This window comes from Stegodyphus dumicola, chromosome 2, assembly GCF_044657685.1.
Source record: "Stegodyphus dumicola isolate Sdum_Otavi_A_Nest chromosome 2, ASM4465768v1".
Lineage (NCBI taxonomy): Eukaryota > Metazoa > Arthropoda > Arachnida > Araneae > Eresidae > Stegodyphus > Stegodyphus dumicola.
The window spans coordinates 276,642,249-276,655,425 of record NC_140769.1 but is presented as its reverse complement, the minus strand read 5'-3'; the positions used below and the strand labels follow the sequence as shown (position 1 = coordinate 276,655,425).

General features: G+C 35.2%; 1 protein-coding gene across 3 annotated transcripts in view; it reads right to left on the bottom strand.

Moving 5' to 3' along the window:
* Dlg5 (MAGUK family member discs large 5) overlaps nt 1–5,351 on the bottom strand; it is a 95,898-nt gene extending 90,547 nt beyond the window's left edge. For 2 of the 3 annotated variants that reach the window (XM_035364813.2, XM_085812185.1), the window contains exon 1: nt 4,975–5,351. In XM_035364813.2, the coding sequence (XP_035220704.2) occupies nt 4,975–5,260 (286 nt within the window). In that variant the 5' untranslated portion in view covers nt 5,261–5,351. Of the gene's footprint in view, nt 1–4,696 lie in introns of all 3 variants that reach the window. The other variant, XM_085812186.1, reaches the window with a different exon arrangement.
* Nucleotides 5,352–13,177: the final 7,826 nt, after the last annotated feature.

Here is a 13,177-nt window from a genome sequence, read left to right as displayed (position 1 = left end):
CCCTTCTTAAAAATAATAATTGATGATAGATTCATTTTTAGAATCATAAAGTTGATTTGCTTAATTTTTAAGATCTAAAACATATTTATTTCCATCTTACACATTTTTTGTTAAATATCTCATGTTTTGGGGAATTTGTGCTCATGTATAAAAAATATTTTTGTATCATACTTTATGTAATATACTCATGAAAGTGACTGCATATTTTCCCTAAGTTTTTTTCATTATATCAATTTCCATTCTTCTGATAATAACAAACTCTTAATTGTCGTCCAGTCGGTACAGTGGTCAGGGAAGTTCACTGTGATGCCGAAGGGCCTGGGTTCGAATCCCGGAGAAGGCATGGTTGTAACTTCCGTCACATCATAGGTAAGGCGATGGTGGCCCACCTATTAGGTGCCTTCATAATAAAGAAACCACCACATTCGGCCTTGTATAGATTAATGGACTGGGTTACATTTGTAATTGTTCACAATCTGCCATTGGGGGAAAAAACTCTTAATTATTCGGTTAAATTAGCTTTAAACCAACTGTTAACTTCTGGTTTTGCCAATAACAGTTTGATCTGGATGATTGCAACAAAGCATGTGAAGGTTAACTGCCTAAGGGAAAGGATGCCTTCATGAAAGGTTTTCTAAAGGGAACTGGCTCATATAAAATGTTACACATGGGAAAATAACTTACTGTGTCAATAAAGATGGGACACATAGAGGAATATTTTTTTTTTTTTTAAATTTTTAGTTAGAACTATATGGATACTAGTAATATAATTCCATTTAGCAGTAAAATCAAGTCTTTACAATTCTTAATTAAGTTTAAAAAATCCTACATCTTACAGATAATTTTCTAAAAATTATCTTTTTTCTAAACATTATATTTTTGCATGAAACACCTCAAGATGTTTATCACTTAATATTTAAGAAGCTTTTTAATTGGAAAAACTTTGTTTTATTATAGTCTGATTAGGTCTAATCTGATAAGTTAAGTAATTTCTTCACAGGCAATTTTTTTTCCATTCTTATTTGGCTTACTGCTTAACAGATAGTTCTGAGGCAAACTAGTGTAACTACTCAATAGTCCAATAACGTGACATTAAGAATACTCGAATATGACATTTTAAACTCATGATTCAACTCATGATGTGTGCATGTAAAAGGCATTTGAAATACATTTTTGATTTGTACGACGATAATTATCTCAGCCTTAACAACATATAGATAATGGAGTAAACATAAATAAATAGATTCTTAGAGATTCACAGGGACATGCTAATATGAGAACATTCTGAAAAAATTACTGACCGTTGTCTGGCATGCTCAGATGTAAAATGGTCAAGCTACTAGAGCAAATCAATGTAATAGCTTACAGCTCTTATTCACGGCTAGCTCCATGTATAAGTGACATAGGCAGTTATACAGGATGAATCTGAACAAGTGGGGGAAAACTTTAGGGGGTGATAGAAGGCGGCTATACGAATAATATTAGTCATAGAACGTAGAGAAGTTAAAGGGTAGTTTTCTACGGTCACATTTAAAGAATTAACGCAAGACTGAGAGGAGATACTTCAGAAAACATTTTATTAACAGAACATGCTGAAAAAAACCTCGCCAGCAGTAATGCAGGCTTCCCACTTGCGTGGTAGGGATTGACGTGCATTTGCGAACACACCAGTCATTTCCCGAACATCGGCGGCAACAACGGCGATCCTGGTGACTAGATCCATATTGGCTTCAATGGAGCAATCGTAGATTAGGCTTTTCATATGACCCTTCAAGAAAAAGTCCAAACACGAGAGATCTGATGATATTGCTGGCCAAGTTATTGGACCACCTTTACTAATCCGTCTCTGTGGAAATTTCGTGGTTCGTATAACTCTCGGCAATCAACCTTAGAAAATGTCGTTGGTTGCGTAGACCGATTTTTATACCATTTCTTTATAATATCACCTAGCGGCTCACTGTTTACATTCTAATTATGAATATTGTTTGTATAGGTGCCTTCTATTACCCCTAAAGTTTTACCCACTTGTTCAGATTCACCCGGTATAGCGCAGCAGTTTTTGAAGGGAATCAACAACCAAGCTGTTTTCACAAGTGACAACTAAACAAAAGCATATTTTGTATTATTAATATGTTTAATTTATATGAGATGCCAATTGTATTGATCAACTTAAGAGCCAGAAATAATGGAGCTGGGTCTGCTTTTATATATAATTTTCTAAAAAAAAGAACTATGAACAGAAGGATAATTCAGTTGTTAAGGGAGAACTTCAATAAATTTACAGCAATATTGTTTGTTATTTTTTGAATGGGGAGGGGAAGAAATGTATATTCTAACTTTTTAAAATGATGAATAAGTTTTCCACTTCTTAAAAATTAAGGAATCCACAATTCAAAATCTCATAAAAAATTTCATTTTTAAAATTCTTCAGTAGAAATCCTGTAGACCATAAGAATTAAATTTCAATACCTGATACCAAAGATTCTGTGTAATAAATACGCAGGATTACAAATATGTTATTTTAATTGAATGTCAGATTTATGATGGTCTTATTTATGTCATTCTTTACATACTTTTTATTATGTATATACCTTAATTATTATATTTTTTGTAACCATCATCTAATATTTAACTACCGAAAATATATAACTAAACTAAAGTTTACAAGAATGATGCTGTTTAAACAGCAAAATGGAAATGAAGTATAGTCAACTCTTGATTAATCAGAGGTGGATTAAATGGACTGTCTGCAAAAAAATTAAACTTGCTTGTTGAGGAACAATGCAAAAAATACAATCACAAATTATAAAACTGTGTATGGGAAATACAAATAAGTTAAGTTATTTGAATATGGCACAAACAAAAGCACATAAAACTTAGGAAATAGAATGCCTTCCCGGAGGAGAAATTTTCATATTCGTGTTACACATGGCAAAAACAATGAGAACTAACCATGCAATCAGCCCATTCATCCGACATCAAACCCAGGTCAAATTTCCAGCACTCGGTGATTTTAAACACTCAGCCATGGGTGGGACAAATATATAATGGAGGAAAAAATATAGAGGATAAAATCAGAGGTGACAAGTGATGCCACAGTTATAACTTTGTATCTTAATTTACAATATGTTTAATCTTCTGTTATCAACACTGCCTTTTTATCTTAAATACTAATTTAATTTTTGGAGACATTAGTTTATTTCGAAGCAGGAGACATGAAACATGAGCAGTGCCCTCGCCGGGACTCTCAAATGCCACCGAGTGTGCTGACCATTACACCACGAAGGCATGCTAAGGCAGGAATCCCTTTTAAAGGGCAACTGGGGATTAGTGGACCCAATCACCAAATTCTGGTGGTGAAGAATCATCTAATTTATATCCACCATCTTTTTTAATTCAGGTACTACTGCAGAGACATCAGTTTATTTCGAAGTAAGAGACATGAAAAATGAGCAATGCCTTTACCGGGACTCGGATCTCTCGAATATGTGACGAGTGTGCTGGCAGCACGAAAGCAAGAGAGATACCTTATATTAGCTGCCCATGGATTAAGTGTAGGGTCATGCCCATCAAATCGAGAGTTGACTATATTTGCAATTTAAGTAGATTGTTTCAAACATGTTAAGTCAAATAGTGTGCAAATGGAAAACTAACAGTAAATTTGTGGCTTTCGTGTGCATAACACCAACATTAAGATTCTCATGTGTGAATACTGATCACTAAAGAATTTGAGATAATGTAACTAAAAAACATAATATTGTAAGACAGACTGACTTTCACATTAGTGCACAGAATATATATGAATGAGAAACTCAATATGCCCATACAATTTTAAAGAAAAAATCTGTTGTGTAAATTCAATAGTTCTAATTTTATTACTGTATGTATTAAAATGCAATAATTTGTGTATCATAAACACTGATCAGGGATGAATTCAAAAGAGTTATATTTTATTCTAGAAAGATATGCAGATTTTTCTTTTATTCAGATACAGATTCATAATTAGTTGATTTAATGATTTGTAAAGTTACCAAAACTGAATTTCAGATGTTTTAAAACTAAATCATAAAAGAACTCTGTGAAGCGTCATCAATAATCCAAATGAACATGTCACTCTTTTCCAAATATTTTATATTCATTCCAAGTAAACAGAAAGACTCTGCAGAATCTATAATCCAAATGAAAATGTCACTCTTTTCCAAATATTTTGTATTAATTCCAAGTAAACAGAAAGACTCTGCAGAATCTATAATCCAAAGCAGTATCCTTTCCAAAATATTAAGATATTAGTACTGCACAATTTGCAGTTTTCCACAGCAAAAATGGAAATTTTCTATATTATCTACTCCTGATTATTAGCAATTTTAATTTAAAGTGAAACTTGTTTTGTACTATAATATGTATTACTTAATAAAAAGACTCACCATTTTGACACAATGAAACAATATTAAATATGTGTGATTATTATGTTTTTGGCAATTTTGGAGTTTAAGCCTAAAATTTATTAATACTATTATTGCACTATTTCATGCAAAAAAGTTATGCAGTTTCTTGTAATTTTAAATCTGGCAGTAATCTGCATAAAGAAATATAAACCTGAAAAATTGCATATCTCAGTTTTGCGGATATACAGTAATCACGAAAAAGTACAATAAAGTTCAACTATTAAAGGAAAATATCATCGTTACCGACTTACAGTTTAAAACTTGAGAATAGGAGCGACATTCGCTCATAACACTACCAGAGGTAAACAAATGCTGCTCTTACGAAAACTGAAAATGGGATTAAGCTCTAATAGTGATAACCTTCAGTCAATTTCTTCAAGTAAGCTATTCACACTTGAAGGCACATATTAATTTTAACGTATCATTCAAAATTTCAAGGTTCCTGTGCATGTAATTCGTAATTTCAGGTCAAAATAAACATGACAGCATCAATCATAATATACACACGACTAGCTACCCATGCACTTACCACTCATTTTTTTATTGCCACTCAAAAACATTACGGTTAATAAATGAGGGTATGTTGTTTCGAGGGCTAAACAGAAGGCCTGAAAAGCCTGGGATCCCTTAGAAGGTAATAAATCCAAGAGTTTTTCAGCCTTCGCTCCAGAACTACTGTATTTCCTGAGGTCGGTCACGTCATCATTGCTCAATACACCATTGGATTGTAAAAGTGGAATCAAACGATCAATGTCTACACATTGGAGAAATCGAGTTCTGTGAAATTTCAAGAGTTCTTTGTGTTCCTCGTCCATTCCATTTAAGTACTACGGTAACAATTTGGAAAACAATGCAATTTCACACACTACTTTTGCCTCGATGCCTCCGCTGACAGCCGCCATCTTGTATTAGTCACAGCAGAGTTCAATGACGTACAATCAAAACTCAAAAAGTGAGCTACTTCTGATGTGAAATGAAAAATTAATATTTCTTTAAAAATATGAATAATAATTGATATCAATTGATAAACAGGCATAACAAGAACATAATTCTAGGAAAAGAATTTATTAATTTTTAAAAAAAAATTCAGAGTTTGGCAACAACTTCAATAGCCTTTAAAAGAGCAAGGTCATAAAAAGCATTACTTCAAAAATTAACGGAGGATTTTTGAAGAATTTTTATTTTAAAATGAGACGTTTTTAAAAACTTCAGTCTTCAGGTTTTACTCAGTTTTTGTGCAGAAGAGAAATATTAAGAGTAACGTTAATGTGTAAAGTATTCGATCAAGAATGGTAAAGGAAGTACAGTCATAAGTCTTTAATCCGGACTCGTCGGGACTTCGGAGATTCCGGATTATATATTTTTCCGGATTATAGATCATCACTTTAAATCTGGTAAGATGGCATGCAGAAATTATAAAATTAAAAATAGGAAACCGTAATTTATAAAATAATGAGCAATTATGATCTAAAAGGTATCAAAATTTACAAAAAAAGAAGCTTAATATTTATTTGTTTACTTTATTAAACATTTCTTTCAACGCGCGCATGCGTATCTTACGCATAGCCGAAATTAGAAAATTGCAACCAGAAAACTATTTGATGGGTATTCGTGATATTTATAATGACGAGGAATTTGATTTAAATCATATCAAAGACGGAGTACATCGAAATTAAATACTACATTTAGTAAGGAATTATAAGCCGAATAAAATAAAAACATTTGCCCTGAAGATAACGATATTGCTGACAGATCAACTTCCAGTTCATTGCGCCCCCCCCCCGCGCAGAGCAGCGTGAAATTGATAAACAGATTTCGGAACGGTTAGATAAACAAAGGATATACCTTTATCCCTTTTTTGTAGCAATTCGTTTTTTGTTTGATGGACATCGAAACATACTTTCGTTTTCTAGATCCTTTCGGAGCTCCAGCATCGGAAATTCTATTTGACATAATCGAAAGTTCAAGCTTACTTTTATAAAATTGCTCTTACAGTCTGCAAAAAATAATAAGCCGGATCCAATTCGAAGATTAAGGAACAACGCAATTATCAACATTGACTGAAATAGATAATTAGATAATTTTAGCTTATACCGTCCGTTATACATTAAACGCGCACGCGAAAACGTATTCTGCGCTTGCGCAGACGCATATGCGCAGTCGTAAATGTCTTGCGCGCACTCGTAAAACGCCTATGAGCATGCGTAAACGCGGCGCATGCGCAGAAAGATTTTAGCTTTGATGTTCGGATTATAGATCATTCCGGATTATGGGTGCCCGAATTAACGCCTTTTGACTGTATATTAACTGAAGAAGAATTACAGATTCTTATCCCATACCGAAAAATCACATAACTTGGTCGCATCGTTTAACCTAGAAAGAAATTAATCCATGGAATGAGACTGTAAAAGCAAACAGACCGTTTATTAACTGAACAATAAATTATTGTTACGTAACAAAGGGGAGTTCCGCAACTCCGTGTGACCTACAGTACATCTTCACTGGGCTTCCTGAAACCGTAGCAATAGAGTAACAACAGCATGGTTCTTAAGTAGTAACAGCTAGCAGCTTAACCATATAACCCGGAATCACCCGCAACACCACTCCCAGTCCCAGTCGGCACCTTATTCTCAGCTACAGCTCCCATGAGGCACTTCACATTCATTTCCACCCTCAAGAATTGGATTCTTAATAACCTAGATAAAAGAATCAACTTATGTAAAGAGCATTGGAACACGATATAAGAAGTCTTTATTTTAGCCGTACAGACAAAACCATCTGATCCTGGATGGATTCTCCGGCTACGTGGCCTCCACTATGGTAGGAAGGATAGTGGATACTGTGGCAACATCATGTGAAATTCTTCGCGAGTGATTTTTCCTTTCTCAGAGTGGTGGTATTAAGTCACCGTGAAATCAAAACTATGACTCATTTTCTCTTTTGTGAAATTCGATATGAATAAATGTAAATAAATGTTAATCTTATAGGAGTCAGAGAAGTGTGTAGCATATTCCTACTTTTCAGACACTCAGAAGGTTGCGTCTTCACATTACGGCTGAGTCACCAGTGAAGTGTCTGGAAAGTCTGGTGAAAACAAATATGCGACTCATTTGCCATACGTAGGGGGTTCTTTTTGATTCCATCGATAAGTGAAAAATTGGAAAAATTTCCTGTCGGCCTCGTGAAAACTGAAGTTGAGAGGCAGGCCGAATGTGAGCTTCAAATGCTTCTGGTGGTCTTGAAGCAAATAATTATTTGAGAGGGGCATTATTATTATGAATTAGCTACTCCAACAATCATCTTCTTTAGAAACGTCTCTCCTGCCCTCGAACGACTTTGTAAGTTGTAAGCTTCTTAGCCTAGGGTCTTCGAGACCTGAAGTCGACAGACTTTCACGTCCGCTATGACTGAGTAGTAGATCTGTTTGGCAAGGCTTCAGCAAAGAACGTTTGATGTCTGATTTTATATCCGTCAAAATGAAGGGGAAAAATGGAGTCCCACAGCTTTAAACTCTTGATCTTGATAAACGTGACCGTCGAACCTGTTCGTACTTCGACATCAGCTTCGAGCTTTGGCGCTTTTTGACGACAGATATTTTACGCATGCGCAGCTGTTTCCCGTTTCGTTCGAAGGGAGCCACTCCTGCTGTTGCGGAGCTTTCCTTCTTAACAATACATATTCTTTGGCTTCAGGAACTAGACGATTATGTAGCCGTCTGTCGTATCATAAATGCCTCGATATCGAAGATCTGTTCACTTCCCCAGAAATTTGTTAAACTTTCATATTATATCTGCATTTGTGAAACGAATTCATTACAGTAGTTACATGCTTGTTTTATTTTTGTACCATTATCTCTTTTTCCACTGAAGTGCTAGGTTTATCAGCAATACGTTATCTCTTTCTAGAATTACCAGGACGATTTGACAGATACTTTCGAGAATTTTCAACAATGCGCAGTATACTGGTTACTTAAAAATTCTGGTAGATTTCGCTGGATGTTACACTGTCCATCATAAAATATAATGATGATTCAGATACCATTGCAATCACGTTCATTTTTTAGTGAATTTTTCTATGCTGGATATGAGTAAAATTAGTCATTCCAAAGTTTTAAGTTAAAATTTTCAATGATTTCTTAGGTTAGGATTCAAAACATTATAATGATGAAAAAAATTTAAAATTAGATGTTTGGAATTTAAAATCTTTCTGTATATTCCTGAGATTAAAGAATTCGAATACCCGCAGAAAAATCAAAATTTTACTCATAATTTATTCAGTATTTAACGAATTAATTAAGCTAGATATGATATCTATGTTAGCCCCCATGTTAATTGTGTGGGAAAATAATCTAACAGGCACATTTGCATAAGAAAACAAATTCATTCTCGAATAATCATGTAACCATGTTAATCACATATAAAAATGCGAAATTCTCAATAATTTACTTTAAAAGTTTATTTCTATTAAAAAAATCTGTCTTATTATTTTTGAAAAGATAAAAATACGGATTTGCGGCTCTCGAGCTTTCATAAAATCTACCATGCGGCTCCTCTCGCCATGAAGTTTGGCTACCCCTGGTATAGATTCTGATTTAATATGATTGAAATTCCTTTCTGAAAATAAAATGCTAAAATTCATTGCTCCTAATAACATTGTCAGCCTTTTAGCAGACAAAATGTTACGAGAGCAAGAGAACTGGATGCAACTAAAAATATACTCAAATATCATCACTAAATTCACCAACATTATTAATACCTGCTTTTCATACTATTCTATAAAGGCTATTCACACATTCTTTTAGACTATTTTCATTGTATTTACAGAAATATTTAACTGTATTTACAGAAATAGTTTTGTGTTTTAAATGATCCATTTGATAACCCTTATTCTTCACTTTCTTTGCACACCATAATTTCGAAGACAATAAAGCCTTTTTTTTTTTTTAGTATTAAAAGAGGTATTTTATCCCATTGTCCAAGGAATGTTACAGGTCGACGCTTGGACAATTCGCTTTATAAAAGTCTTGTGGTGATGGCGATAAGGAGCGCGCCTTGCGCCCTCCGATAAGTGTGGCAACCCTAGAGGAGAAATTTCTTACGAGTAGCGAGCAGAGCGAAACAGGCAGGCTGTCGGGTAGTATGCGCGATGTTCCTAAATAAAGTTTAATTTTTATTGTGCACTACGTCTTGTTAATATTTATATTAATGCAGTAAGAACATAATCTGTGATATGGAATTTGAGGATTGGTGGTAAAAACATAACTGGAAATTTCCATAATGGTAACCTGGACTGTGTTAAATCGTATGAACAGTTCTCAAGCACTTTCGGTTTTGACTACAAGCCATCACTCAAGATCTCCAAACCAGAAGTAATGGATTACATCGGTTTTCGTCCTCCGGATCACAGATGAGTAGTAATTATAGATCATTTTATAATTCTGTTTTCTACTTATCATTTAATTTCATTTTCTTTAGTTAAATTTTTCCTTTTATTTTGGCTTAAAAACCTTGCACAATGTCTGATGTTCATGCCGTCCAAATTCCGGTTTATAACCGATCAGACCCATCTTTATGGTTTATTATGTGTGAAAGTACTTTTGCTCTTGCCACCCCCAAACCTATCACAGAATCCATTACTAAATATAATTATGTAGTTTCTCATCTTCCTCCAGATATCGCATCACTAGTACGGGATTTACTTATGAAACCAGACCCTATTGATCCATATGCAAAGCTTAAAACTGAGTTAATAAATCGTGCAGGAGAATCTTCTCAGCAAGAAATTCGCCAATTATTATCTGGAGAAGAATTAGGTTCTCGAAAACCTTCCGATTTGCTTAGAAATATGAAACGTCGAGCAGAATCTTTAAATGTTCCTGATAACTTAATGTTAGAATTATTCCTTCAACGTTTGCCTTCGACTGTTCAGTCTATTTTGGCAGCGGTTTCCAATTTAACTGTAGATAAAGCTGCAGAAATTGCCGACAGAATTTTAGAAGTAAATCCAACCCCAGGGACTTGTGCCGTTTCTCGCACAGTCGATCAGTCTCTTGAGGATAAATTATTTAAACAAATAGAAAAATTAAACAAACGTATTGATCGCATTTCTCTTTCTCGTGGTCGCTCGCCAAATCGCGGAGATCGCAATAAGGAAAGAAGCAATTCCAAAAGGAGAGATTATTCTGTTTGCTGGTATCATAGACGTTTTGGGAAAAAGTGTAGAGATGACAAATGTACAAAACCTTGTTCATGGCAGGGAAACGAAACCAGCAAAGAATAGAGGCGACTTATTCTTTGCCTCAAGTTTCACGTCGCCTGTTCGTTCGTGACCGTAGAACAAACCTTTCATTCTTGGTCGATACCGGCTCTGACGTGTCCTTACTTCCAGCAAATAATTCTCAAAAACGGAATTCGTCCCAACAAACACTTTTCGCTGCTAATTCTTCTACTATTCATGTTTATGGTCAAAAAACACTTTCTTTGGATTTCAAATTAAGACGACAGTTTACATGGACTTTTCTTATAGCAAATGTTAGTACACCCATTCTTGGAGCAGATTTTCTCCATTTCTTTGAATTGGTGCCTGATCTCAGAAACAAATGTCTCAAAGATTTAAAAACGCATTTTAAAACCGTCGGTTGCGTGAAAAATGCAAGCATTTATTCAGTAAAAACTGTATTTAGTGATACACCATATCACAAAATTTTAAAAGAATTTCCTTCAGTTACTAGATTACCAGATCCTAACCAACCTGTTAAACATAACACCGTTCATTATATCATAACTAAAGGTCCACCTGTGGTTGCAAAACCTCGTCGGTTAGCTCCAGATCGCTTAAAAATAGCAAAACAAGAATTTCAAACTATGATGCAATTGGGGCATTTGAGACCTTCGAGCAGCAATTATGCATCCCCACTTCACATGGTTCCAAAAAAGGGAAGTCTGGAATGGAGACCTGTAGGAGATTATCGAGCATTGAACGCTCAAACAATAAAAGACAAATACCCTATTCCATGTTTAGCCGATTTTACTGCTGCATTGCACGGTACTAAAATTTTTAGTCATGTCGACCTGATTAAGGCATACCATCAAATACCAATTAACCCAGCCGACATCCACAAAACCGCCATATGCACACCATTCGGTTTATTCGAAAGTATCCGTATGCAATTTGGCTTATGCAATGCATCCGCGACTTTTCAACGCTTTATAGATGAAGTCACGCGGGATTTAGAAGGCGTTTACGCTTTCGTCGATGACTTGCTCATAGCCTCTAAAGATTCTGAGGAACATTGCAGGCATTTGAAAGCTTTATTTTCCAAACTTCAGGAATATGGACTTTGCATAAATGTTTCAAAATGCACCTTTGGTCAAACATCTATTGATTTCTTAGGTTTTCACCTTAGTGAAAACGGAATTGAACCTCTTCCTGACAAAGTCAAATGTATTTTAGAATTTCCTCAACCTACCACTCTCACTCAGCTTCGCCGATTTTTAGGCATGTTTAACTTTTATAGATGTTTCATACCTAAAGCAGCACATATTCTTTCTCCTTTAATAAAATTGTTAGAAGGCTATATGAATAAAAAGAAATCTCGTTCTCGTGTTCAGGATTCATCCCCACAATTAAATTGGAACGAGAATGCTGAACAAGCCTTTATTGCTGCCAAAAATGCCATTGCTCAGGCTACCCTTTTGAGACACCCTATTCCCGGAGCCCAGCTAAGCATCTGGGTAGATGCCTCAGACGTCGCAATCGGCGGCACACTTATGCAGTTGTCTCAACAAACATGGGAACCTATAGCATTTTTCTCTATGAAACTCAATAAAAGTCAACAGAAATGGTCCGCGTACGATAGGGAATTATTTTCTATTTATTCTGCAATTAAGAAATTCCGACACATGTTAGAGGGCAGAAATTTTATAATTTATACGGATCAAAAACCGTTAATATACGCTTTTAAACAGAACCCTCATAAATGTTCACCTCGACAATTGCGCCATTTAGATTTTATTTCTCAGTACTCTACTGATATTAGGCATGTGCAAGGTTCAAAAAACGTCGTTGCTGACGCTCTTTCAAGAATCGAAATTGATTCCATAACAAAATCTCCATTTTTGGATTTTAAAAAATTTTCGGAAGCTCAACGGCATGATCCGGAGGTACAAGACCTTCTCAAAAACAACACATCATCTTTGAAACTGGAATTTAAACCGTGCCAATATTCTGATGGTAATATTCTTTGTGACATATCAACAGACATTCCTCGTCCATTTGTTCCGAATTCCTTTCGCAGACTCATCATTAATCATCTGCATAATCTGTCACATCCAGGAATTGCAGCTACTACGAAGCTTATTTGTTCTCGTTATGTATGGCCCGATATGAAACGTCATATCAAAAATTGGGTGAAATCCTGTGAATCTTGCCAAAAATCGAAAATTACTAGGCATACTAAAGCACCACTGGGCACATTCTCTCTTCCTGATGCACGTTTTTCAGAAATCCATATGGATATCGTCGGACCGTTACCTCCATCAGAAGGCAACGTGTACCTTTTGACTCTAATAGATAGATTCTCCAGATGGCCTGAAGCCATTCCCATCCCGGATATGAAAACGGAAACCATTTGCAGAGCCATCTTCAACTGTTGGATATCTCGTTTTGGCTGCCCATCGATCATAACAACAGACCAAGGTTCTCAAATGAGATCCGCACTTTTTGCAGAATTT